Below are 12,398 nucleotides of genomic sequence, written 5' to 3'. Positions count from 1 at the left end.
AATCTTTCAAGGTGAAGTATTCTGCTTTTGCCCTCCGCTTAAGGCTGCCTGCCAGCAGTACTTGCTGTGTTACTGGAGCTGTGATTGGAAGTCAAGTCATGGCAGACACTCAGCAGATCTAACTTTTTTCTTCCTCCACCACCCTGAGCCGGCTTTGTACGTGGGAATTCCCCTTCCAAACAGCAACCTCAGTTAACAAAAACAGCAAAGAGGCGACAGGAGGAACATATACACCTGGAAAAACCCCCTACAGATGGGGAGGAGCTGCCTTCTCAGAATATTGGTAGTGTCATAAGAAAGGTGTGCACTCAGGAGTTCCTTAGCATGGAAGGTAATTAATCACTTCAGTTCAAGGAAGTGAGACTAACCCTGCAGACCTGTCCTGAAGGTGTTTCAGAGGACTCCAGAGCAAACACCATTTCATGGGGGAAAAGTTTGCCAAGAGTCACCATGCATTGCTCAGCAAGGGAGAGGAGAGTGAAATGGTAAGTCACTGTCTTTCCTCTTATCTCTATCTCAGCCTGAAACAATAGTCTTAGTGTGTTCTGCAGCCTCGAGTTTAGCTCTGGACAGTAAGTGAAAATGTACAGTCTGTCAAGGGCTTCATTAATATTTAAATAAATGGAAATAAAATTGTGTGGAATGAGTTTTAATCAGTTGGCAGTGCGGGTATGCCGGCAGTGCCCTCGGATGTTTGATTCCAGCTCAGATGGGCAGACCTCGCCTTGCTTTAACCGACCCGGCACAGATACAGTGCTGTGAAGGTGCCGTCGCATGGACTCCGGCACAGGCTGTTAATCCAAATAAGTCCCCAGGGTTCCAATGGGCTTGTTTAGCCTGCATTGAAGCCTGTGCCGCCACATCTGCACTGCTGTGTTTAGCTGTGTTGCTAGATTAAAGCGAGGGCGGGGATGTCTACCTGAGCTGCAGACATACTGCCGACTGCAGTGTAGACATACCCTGAGTGCAGCGCTCCAAGGCAAGAGAAGAGCTGCACACAGCCTTCAAAGGCAATGACTGATGATTTACATACAGGTACATGCCACTTAATGGCCAGAGCAAACGGGGTCCTTCTCTGCTCTGAAGAGTGTACAACCTATGGCCTCAATCCTACAAAGGGATGGAGTCATTGAAAGGTCAGGGCCTAAAACACGACAAAACATCTCATTTTTAGCCATTGGCTGCTGTGCAGAGTGGCTCCACAAATGCCTCCACTGGTCTTGCAAAGTCTTTTAAAAATTCTAATTGTATTAATGTGACAAAATGGGAATTTTTTGAGATATTTTTATGAAGCTGTTGTGTGCCTCAATTTCCCCTATATGTTGCATGGTTACCTAGCGGGTGAAAAGGATCTGTTTGCTCTCAGGGCAGACTAGGACACAGGTGTGAGTGGCACCTCCCTGTCTGGGACTAAGTGGGCCTTAATCCTCGTATCATTGGAGAATCCGTGACGACAATGGCAAATTCAGTCACCGGGACATTGAAACCTGGCAACCGAGACTGTGGATTGCCTCACCTCTCTGGAGGGAGCCAAGCAGCATTTTTCCAGCTCTGGAACAAATGCCTGGGTGTGTGAGGTGGGAGTTGGCTGCCGGAGGAGTCAGGGACGGGGGCTGAGAATCTGACAGAGCAGGTCAGACTAAGTGACAGAGCAGAGGGCCAGAGCTTTGGGCTCTTGGGGCTAACCAGAATGGACTCTGCTGTAACCTTCATTTCTCTAGGCCGGGGGTGGGCAAACTTTTTGGCCTGAGGGCCACATCGGGTTTCTGAAATTGTATGGAGGGCTGGTTAGGGGAGGCTGTGCCTGGCCCCTGCCCCCTATCCAACTGCGTCTTGTCCCCTGACAGCCCCCTGGGACTCCTGCCCCATCCAACGCCTCGTCCCCTGATGGCTCCCCCAGGACCCCTGCCCCCTCCACACACCCCTCTCTGTCCTGACCACCCCCAAAACCCCTGCCCCTGACTGCCCCCACCACCACCCCATCCAACCTCCCCCTCCTTCCTGACTTCCCCCCGGAATCCCTGCCCCATCCAACTCCCCTGTTCCCTGCTCTCTGACCCCCCCAACCCATATCCACACCCCTGCCCCCTGACCATTACCCCGAACTCCCCTGCCTTCTATCCAACCCTCCCTGCTCCCTTCCCACGCTGCCTGGAGCACCGGTGGCTGGTGGTGCTACAGCTGTGCCGCCCAGAGCACCAGGACAGGCAGCCGTGCCACCCGGCTGGAGCCAGCCACGCCACCGTGCAGTACAGAGCACCGAGTCAGGCAACTGCGCCGCCCGGCTGGAGCCAGCCATGCCACCATGCAGCACAGCGCACCGAGTCAGGCAGCTGCGCCGCCCGGCTGGAGCCAGCCACGCCACCACGCAGCACAGGGCACCAGGTCAGGCCGGGCTCTGCAGCTGCACTGCCCTGCAAGAGGTTGCAGCGCTGCCACCCAGAGCATTGCGCCAGCGGCGCAGTGAACTGAGGCTGCGGGGGAAGGGGAAGAGCAGGGGAGAGGCAGGGACTAGCCTCCTGGCCAGGAGCTCGGGGGCCGGGCAGGACAGTCCCATGAGCCGGATGTGGCCCACGGGCCATAGTTTGCCCACCTCTGCTCTAGGCTAACCAAGGACTTCTTATGCCGTGTTGCAGTCAATTAATAAACCCTACTGGCTGACAGCCCTGGCTGAGTGTCACTGCAGATACTGGCCCTAGTGCACTGCTCCCTCAGACTGTACCAGTCCCCCTCAGGGGTCTGTCTCAGAGCTCAGGATGTGAAGCAGGAATGCGGAAGGTCCCAGAGGGCCAGTCTAAGGAGGCAGTGAAGCTACATGGCTTACTCAGGAAGCAGAGTGAGAGCCTCTGGCCCACTGTCGGGCTCCTCCCAGAGACTGTTCTAAAGCTGGGCCCAGAGCACTGATCCTGGGGATCCCTGACAATTACATTTTAAATTTGTTTTTAGCATTAATTTGAATCTTCCAGAGTCAAATTATTGGCATGCATTTCTTGACTCTTTGGTGAAGATCATATCACTTGGTGTAATAAAGTTCCTGCTTACATTGTGCAGATGTCAGCTGTTTCAGATTGAAGTACGACTGACAGTTTTAAAGTATGCTGACGGCTCATTTGAAAACTGGAGAAGATAATCTCATTTCTCAGAGAAACTTTCTATCCACTTTTGTTGGAGGCTGTGGGGGGAGCTCAGCAGTAATGAGAAGGGATGTGAAACATTTCTAAGGCCGTGTCCAGCATTGTCCACTCTTTGCTGCCCTTGCTATGGCACAAGTGATGATGCCCCTATGTTTCAGAGCTGTCCACCTTTCCTCGTGTCCATCATGGGACCATTTGTGTGACTAAAGCCTACTTGCTTGAATAAAACTGGCAGGAGTGGCTCTTTCAGAAGCTGAGGTTCGTTTCCCTGGGATCCCACAGAGCCTGAGCTTGTTGGCTTTCAGGGCATCCGGCAGATCCAATCTCTTCACAATGATAGTGGAGGGAGAAGAGCCTTTATAGAACAGAATTTGCCTGGGAGAGGGTTGGTGGGTGGGTGGGTTAGGGAAGGGGATGGTTTGTTTTAGGGATTACCCTTTTTTCAAGAAATGCTGATTTAAGGTGGTTTTAATAGATTGTTCAAAGCTTTGCTTGGTGTACAGCAGGGGGTGAGGGGGAAAAGAAGGCTGCAAGCTACTTTTGCATCCCTCTGATCTCCAGGGTTGCTATGGATTTATTCAGCTCCTGGCATAATTTAGAGCAGCCAACAGATTATAAACAGCCTCCTAGAGCCATTACACATCAGCCAGGGATTGTCAGAGCGCAACAAAATCCAGTCATTTCCCCCACCATACATACATCTAAGACATACTCAGAGATCTTACTCCATGCAGCATAATAAAGAGAAGGTTAAGGGATGACTTGATCACAGTCTAAGTATCTACATGGGGAACAAATATTTACTCAGGAGATTTCGATCTAGCAGAGAAAGGTGGCTAGAGGCTGATGCTAGACAAATTCACACAGGAAATAAGGCATACATTTTTAACAACGAGGGTAACTAACCATTGGAACAATTTACCAAGGGCTGTGGTGGCTTCTCCATCACTGGCAATTTTGAAATCAAGACTGAACGTTTTTCTAACAGATCTGCCCTAGGAATTATTTTGAGGCCTGGCCTGTGCTACGCAGGAGGATAGACTACATTAGTAGCTCTCAAGCTTTCCAGACTACTGTACCCCTTTCAGAAGTCGGATAAAGAACTAAATAAGTTCATGGAGCATAGGTCCATCAATGGCTGTTAGCCAGGATGGGCAGGGGTGGTGTCTCTAGCCTCTGTTTGCCAGAAGCTGGGAATGGGTGACAGGGGATGGATCGCTTGATGATTCCCTGTTCTGTTCATTCCCTCTGGGGCATCTGGCATTGGCCACTGTCGGTAGACAGGATACTGGGCTAGATGGATCTTTGGTCTGACCAAGCATGGCCGTTCTTATGATTTGTCTTACATACCCCCAAGTTTCACCTCACTTAAAACCTACTTGCTTACAAAATCAGACATAAAAATACAAAAGTGTCACAGCACACTGTAACTGAAAAGAACCACGTACTTTCTTATGTTTACCATATAATTATAAAATAAATCAGCTGGAATATAAATTATTGTACTTACATTTCAGTGTATAGTATATAGAGCAGTATCAACAAGTCATCGTCCATATGAAATTTTAGTTTGTACTGACTTGGCTAGTGCTTTTTATGGAGCCTGTTGTAAAACCAAGCCAATATCTAGATGAGTTGATGTCCCCCCTGGAAGAGCTCTGCGTACCCTCAAGGGTACACATGCCCTTGACTGATCACAATGTTCCCTTCTGGGCTTGGAATCCATGAATCCCTATGCTGGAGTTTTGAAGGCGATGGTGTAGAGTCGGGTACATCAGCAATCTACCAGCCAGTGACCCTTCACATTGGAGATGGTGGAAAGGGGACACAGCCGGGGCCAGTATTTGGCCCTGTAGCTTTCTATCCTTCGACATAGAAATATGTGAATCCTCGCACAAGATGGACATTGAAAGGCCCAATCCTACTTCCACTGGAGTGACTGGTAGTTTGCTATTGACTGGGAACTGCAGCACACCCTTATGAAAGAGTTCCTGGTTGTTATCACACAGACTCCACTGTTAGATTCCTTGTGAGTCCTTCAACCTGTCTTTCAAGTCTAATCCTATTACCCGTTGTTATAGCAACAGCACTTTTAAACTGTTGCTCACAGGTTACCTTTCTGCTGTCAAAGCAGAAAAACCTGGTGATGGGATTGACAAAACTGCAATACTCCTCACAGTTTGGTAAGGCCAGTTCCTGCCCTGAAGAGAAGGCGGATACCAGAATTTGCTTGGCATTTACAGTTAACTTCTGCTTTACAGGTGACTTGGAAATAAAACAAAGTTATTTTAGCCACAAATAACAGTGATTTACATGACAATTGTGTAAATAATCCTTGATAGGAGGGAGTAGTGATGGTAAATGATTAACAGCAAATTCTGCTTCTTGATTCCAACAAATCTGTTCTCTGAATAAGCAAAGTTTCTGCCAACAGCAGCAAGTCTGACAGCTTTAGATTAATTAGTAACGCTACTGCGAGACTTAGTTTACTGATAGGTAAACTGAGGCACAGAAGGAGCAAATGACTCATATTGGTCCAACAATAAGTCAGTAGCAGGGCCACGGAGAGAATCCAGGAGTCCTGGGCCATAGTCAGCTGCTCTAACCTCTAGGCCAGGAGTCGGCAACCTTTCAGAAGTGCTGTGATGAGTATTCATGTATTCACTCTCATTTAAGGTTTTGCGTGCCAGTAATACATTGTAATGTTTTTAGAAGGTCTCTTTCTCTAAACTATTGTTGTATGTAAAGTAAATAAGTTTTTGTAAATGTTAAAATGCAGAGCCCCCTGGACCGGTGGCCAGGACCCAGGCAGTGTGAGTGCTGCTGAAATTCAGCTTGTGTGCTGCCTTCGGCACGCGGGCCATAGGTTGCCTACCCCTGCTCTAGAGAATGCTCAGCCATTGGTGTGAAGTACGGAACTCACTTTCTTTGCAGTAGCAAAGTAATCGTTATTTAGCATAAGCGGTTAACACATATTTCAGGAAATCTGAATAACACTTTCAAAAGATGTGCCTGGGAGCTTACATTCATAACGTTGCTGGATATGAACACAGACACTGGATTGATGGCTTTTACAACAATCTATAACCCAAACACCCCCAGCTGCCTCTCCCCCTTCCTCCCTAAGACTGGAGGGGTGTTAACAGGCCACTCCACCCTGAGTGGTGCCTTGAAATGTGTTAACTCCTTATGCTGAACAATCTGTTCTACCTTGTATTTAGCTGTGACATTCTCAGTATGGTTCCCGGACCTGAAGAGAAGCTCTGAGTAAGCTCAAAAGCTTGTCCCTCTCACCAACTGAAGTTGGGCATATTACCTCCCTCACCGTGTCCCTCTAATACCTGGGACAGACACTGCATACATGGAATACTTTGACTTTCCTAGGGCCTTCTCAGGACTGTCTCAGGGAACTTCACAAAGGTGGGTAGGGTTAGCCTCATGTAACAGATGAGGAAATAGAGGCACAGAGAAGTTAAGTGACTTATCAAACATCACACCATGAAGGAGAGGACCCAGGAGTCCGGTGTCCTAGCCCCTGCCCTGATCCCTACGCAATATTGCCTCCTGGAGATATTACTAGCTCCTTGCTCTGTCTTTGGTACTCTGACACCCAGGGGTGCCATTTCAGATTTTGGTTGGGGGGGAGGCAACTTTAACCATGATTTCAAGGGCTACTTCAGCACCTGAAAACTCTAGGGTTTTTTTGCAGATAACTTAGAAATTAGCTGACAGGAGCACTGTATGTAATTCCTATATAAAAAAGAGGATTTAATAAATATTAGACCCACTCAGCTCTAATACTAACATGTTCTCACATCTTGTGTCACTTAAGTAACACTGGTTAGGTTTAAAATTTTAATGTATATTCTTTGTTACTAATTCTTGAATACAACAATCAAAACAATTGTAGAAAAGTCTAGATGAGTTTCTATCACTTTTTTGCCGTTCACCAAGTTTGGAATAGATCATTTAGCTTGGGAAACATCCTATTAGGGCAAGGCCTCATGAGTTTATACTGCACCTGCCTGGAGCTCTAGAGGTGTTTCCTCACTACAAATAATAGACTAGAAACTAACCTTAAACCGGAGTGAAACTGACACTTTCAAGTCACTTTCATACTATTGCCAATCCCAAATGTCCAAAAATCATGAATCAGGCTCACCAAAAATCATGAGATTGGCTTTAAAATCATGTGATTATGTAAAAACAACAGATTTGGGGTTCTTTTTATTTGCCTTCTGTTTTTTGAGCCTTTAGGGTGCACTGAGGTCACGTTTTTAAACTTTCTCCACAGCCACGAGGACTAGAAACTTCATTTTTCTTTAAGAACAAAGGCTGAAATCATCACACATTCACTTGACACCAGAAGCTGTGGCGTTAAGGAAAACAATTATCATGAGACTCATGACAAAATCACAAGAGTTGGCAACACTGCTTTTACTTCTGATTAAAGGCTAGTTCCTTTCCAGAAGGCTCTTAAACACAACACTACAGTGACTGAGTTGCAGTTCTCACAGGAGGATATTTAAAAGTTGAGAAAAAAACTGAGACTGCTGAGGTATATCAGGGCCACTGCAGGCAGGAAAGGAAAATAAACAGGCACAGGAGCTCTGGGCAGCTCTTCCTTTAGAAAGAAAGCTGGAGGGTCAAATCTTCTAGTCCCTAATCGACTAAAACTTCTATTGCCATCAGTGTCTCCACTCACAGATACAAACATCACAGTGTGGTCAGCAGGGCCGGCACAACCCATTAGGTGACCTAGGCAGTCGCCTAGGGCTCTAACATTTGGGGGGCGGCGACCGCAGCGGCTGGACCTTCCGCCGCCTCGGTCGGGGGCGGCATTTCGGGGGCGGGACCTTCCGCTGCCTCTGTCGGGGGCGGCATTTCGGGGGCGGGACCTTCCAACGCCTAGGGTGGCAAAAAAGCTGGCGGCGCTCCTGGTGGTCAGTAACTACACACTTCATACTTAAACATCTGAGCCATCTTATCCAGAGTTACACAGCTTATGTGCACTGGCTCAGGGGACTGGATTTTCTGGCATATTCTGAACAGTGCTGAGCACACAGATGGTGCCCCTGGGGTCAGGAGCTTCTTCTTGAAGAGTCTCTGACTGGAACAGGTAGGGGAACCCAGGCCAGGTGCACCGGAACCTGGGTAGAAGTGGGGGGCCCACCAGCCCTGGAACTGGGGCCCACCAGCCCTGGAACTGGGGCCCTGCCCTGTGCTCCTCCTCTTCCCCAAGGTCCCGCTCCCTGGCCAGGCCAGAAGCCGGAGCCGGGTCATGGTAATATCTGCCCAGGGAGCCTGGGCCGCTGAGAGGAGCCCTGGCTGCTGAACCAGTGTGGGATATATCGACCCCATGACAACCACACTTCATAGAATCGTAGATGGTTAGGGTTGGAAGAGCCCTCAGGAGGTCATCTAGTCCAACCCCCTGCTCAAAGCAGGACCAACAACAACCTCACTGTTGACTTCCAGGATTGGGCACTCTCTCCTGGGAAGCAGGGACTCTGAAAAAGATGGGGGTGGTGGTGGATAATCAGCTGAACATGAGCTTCCTGTGTGACACTGTGGCCAAAACAGCTAATGCGATGCTGGGATGCATCAATAGGTATTGTGAGTAGGAGTAAAGAGATTTTTTTACCTCTATAGTTGGCGCTGGTGCGACCAGTCTGGGATCCTGGTAGCCAGAGATCAAGGAAGAGGGGTCAGAAAGCAGCCACAAGCATGATTAAAGATTAAAAACCATGCCTTATAGCTGGGCTTGTCTACATGTACATTGTATAGCGGTGTAACTTGCTGGCTCAGAGGGGTGAAAAATCACCCTCCCCCCGAGTGCAGCAAGTTTGAGTGCTTTAAAGCGCTCGTGTGCACAGACTCCGAGCACTCCGGCACTCCCCTCGTGGAGGTGGATTACCAGGAGCGCCGGGAGAGCTCTCTCCAGCGCTCGCATGTGACCACACTCACACTTCAAAGCGCTCCCACAACAGTGCTTTGAAGTTTCTAGTGTAGACGTAGCCATAGTGATAGACTCAAAGAGCTCAGTCTATTCAGCTTAACAAAGAGAAGGTTAAGGAGTGACTTGGTTACAGTCTGTAAGTACCTTCATGGAGGAACAAATATTTCATAATCGGCTCTTCAATCTAGCAGAGAGGTTTGATATGATCCAGTGCCTAGAAGGTGAAGATAAGACAAATTCAGCCTGGAAATAATGCAGACATTTTTAACAGAGTAGTTAACCATTGGTACAATTTACCAAGCATTGCGGTGGACTCTTATCGCTGACAATTTGGCTGGTTTTCTACAAGACATACTCTACGAATTATTTGGGGGAAGTTCTGTGGCCCGTGCTCTGCAGTAGGTCAGACCAGATGAACACAATGGTCTCTTCTGGTCTTGGAATCTATCGATCTGAGCCTCAAACAACCTAGAACAGTTAAGCTCAGTCCACAAACAGAGCAGCCACCGTGGGCACACGTTAGCCATGTTTGTTCATCCACATCTACCACTTATTGTTCTCAGTGGATTCTGGGAAAGTCTCCAGACATCCTGTGCTGCCTCAGTTGCTGTGGTGCGCGCACACACACGCACACGCACACACAGCTCAGAAATCCCAGAATCCTCTGCATCGTAGCTGTTTCCCATCATGGATACCTGCCTGATGGGCACTTCAGATTGCCACAGCCTTTGGTAAACTGCTGCTGGACATAGCAGAAGGTGAGCGGGAGACGAGCACGGTCAGTAGAACACTCTCGGGTGGCACATGAGAAGGGCTCAGGTGCACAAAGGGGTGTGTAAGTAGCCATCCTTATGGGAGACACTACTAACACTGTTGTCCCCTAATTTGATCACAAACATAGTTCCAGAGTCCAAGTTAGACTAGGTAATCGCTGTGTTCAGTAGTGCAGTCAGAGTCTTGACATGGTTCCAATGAAGGGCCTTACAGGGCCATCCCGGGGAGGGCAAAAACTTTCGAATTAAAAAGTTCCTCCTAAATCTATTGTATGGCAAGCTGACTGGCTAGGCATCAAGGCACCCCACAGCCCTTCACATTGTCATTAGCCCTAAGATCAGGAAAGCCATTTGAAACCTTTCCTTTGAGTGGCTGCTAACTCCGTTGTGAATTACAGACCTGTAGGACTGGAAGGGGCCTTAACAGGTCCTCTAGTCCAGTGCCCTGCACTGAGACAGGAGTATCACCTAGACCTCCCTGGCAGGTTTTTGTATAACCCGCTCTTAAAACCCCCAACTGGCAGATTCCACAGCCCCCTAGGTAATTTATTCAGTGCTTAGCAACCCTGATGTCCAACCTAAATCACCCTGGCTGCAATTTAAGCCCAGTGCTTCTTGCTCTGTCCTCAGTGGTTTAGGAGAACAATTTATTACCCACCTCCTCTTTATAACAACCTTTTATGTACTTGAAGACTGTTATGACGAGTCACCAGGCCAATGCTCTGGAACTACTTCCTACAAAGCCAGTCAGGGGCCTCGTCTCTCTGAGCAGACTGTCTCCAGGGCAAGAAGCTCACACAGCTTTGGCCTTCCTGGGTCTGACCTCGGAGCATTCAGCATCCCCTGCCCCACTGTGCACTTCCTGCACCCAGGGGGGGCTCCTGGTGAAACCAGAGGGCCCTGCACCCCGACTCCACAGTCAGATGTGACTCTCAGCCAGCCGGTAAAACAGACAGGAACACAACGTAGGACACAACTTGTTAGCACAGAAATCAGTGACTTTCAGCCAAGTCCATCTTGGAGGGAGGACAGCCCAGAGCCAGCGCTCTGGCCTTCCCCCCGAGCCCCAAGCCAGCCGAGACTGACTTGCTTCCAGCTGCCTGGCCCCTGCCCTGCCCATTGCTCCTCCTCCAGCCTTTGTCTCGCTTCCGGGGCCAAGAGCCACCTGGTCGCATCCCCCTCCTGGGTCTCAGCTTACGAAGGGGCGGCCATAGCATCCATGCAGGCAGCTAGAGCAGCCTTCTCAAAAGTCACACACCCTTATTCCCACCAGCTAGACATTGGTGCAATACACAGGGAATCTGAGGCACACACAGCATTCATGCAAAACAGTAGGACTCACGAAGACTCACATACAACGTAACAAGGGAAAAGCCCCACTTCATCACATGGCCCCCCTCAGTTTTTCTCATCTCTAGACTGAACAAACCCAATCTTTTTAATCTTCCCTCGTGGGTCATGTTTTCTAGACCTTTAATCATTTTTGTTACTCTTCTCTGGACTCTCTCCAATTTGTTCACATCTTTTCCTAAGTGTGGCACCCAGAACTAGACACAATACTCCAGCTGAGGCCTTACCAGTGTTACGTTGAGTGGAAGAATTATTTCTGGTGTCTTGCTTACAACACTCCTGCTAATACAGCCCAGAGTGATGTTCGCTTTTTTTGCAACAGCGTTACACTGTTGACTCATATTTAGTGTGTGACCCACTGTAACCCCAGATCCTTTTCTGCACTACTCCTGGGCTATATCACTTCTGGGCTAAAACGTGGCAGGAGCTCAGCCCAGAAGTGACATTTTCTTCTCCACAAATCAGAAAAAAACATGTGCTTGGCTGTTTTTGAATTATAGCAATGCAAGAAAAAAAGTGTCAAGAATTTCCCTTAGTCAATTAACTTACAAAACTAAGAAACAAATACTGCTGGAGGTGGCTTGTGAGTGTGGCATCACTCACCTGTTTCAGGTTAGAGCTATTTACTTATAAACTATCTTTTATTAAACTTGTATAATGGCTCTTGTCCATCAAACCAGAGCTTTGATGAATCATCAGCCAACATCATCGGCAACCTCTTCCCCAAAAGAAATGGAATATTTTATTCTAAATCAAAATAAAGATGGGCTCAACCCAACCACCCCTACCCTTGAATCCTGGGAAAGTTCAGACTAGGATCTGGAACCAAATTTAACAAGCTCAGGTTTATCTTTGGACTTGAACCAGAACCTCTTCTCCAGACTTTTTCAGACTTTAGGAAAGCATCACTTTGGATCTGAATCTGGATCCCAGCTGCATAGTTTGGGCCCCACTCTAAACAGAAATGAAAGAGAAGACGTTGGTGTCCTATGTCTATCTTTCCCCTTCTCACTTTCCTATATAACTCCTTAACATCCAAGTTCAGGAATGTTAGACACCTCAAAGCGCAAACAACTGGATCTGATCCCCTGCCAGTGCTCATTTCCACAAGGTAAAACATACACCCTGGCCGGACAGACTATCAATGTTACAGCAGTTTGAGGGCATCACAGAACTTCCCCT

At 48.3% G+C, this 12,398-nt stretch overlaps 1 protein-coding gene across 4 annotated transcripts in view; it reads left to right on the top strand.

Moving 5' to 3' along the window:
• Positions 1 to 389: 389 nt before the first annotated feature.
• LOC123377362 (probable cation-transporting ATPase 13A4) overlaps positions 390 to 12,398 on the top strand; it is a 64,738-nt gene continuing 52,729 nt past the window's right edge. For 3 of the 4 annotated variants that reach the window (XM_045030175.1, XM_045030176.1, XM_045030177.1), the window contains exon 1: positions 390 to 485. Coding sequence is in view for 1 of the 4 variants with exons in the window: in XM_045030179.1 (XP_044886114.1) it covers positions 423 to 485 (63 nt within the window). In the remaining 3 variants the exon portion in view is untranslated. The remainder of the gene's footprint in view (positions 486 to 12,398) is intronic. The other variant, XM_045030179.1, reaches the window with a different exon arrangement.

Source organism: Mauremys mutica, chromosome 9, assembly GCF_020497125.1.
Source record: "Mauremys mutica isolate MM-2020 ecotype Southern chromosome 9, ASM2049712v1, whole genome shotgun sequence".
NCBI classification, from domain to species: Eukaryota; Metazoa; Chordata; order Testudines; family Geoemydidae; genus Mauremys; species Mauremys mutica.
Note: the sequence above shows the minus strand (reverse complement) of the source record. Positions and strands in the feature narration are given on the sequence as shown.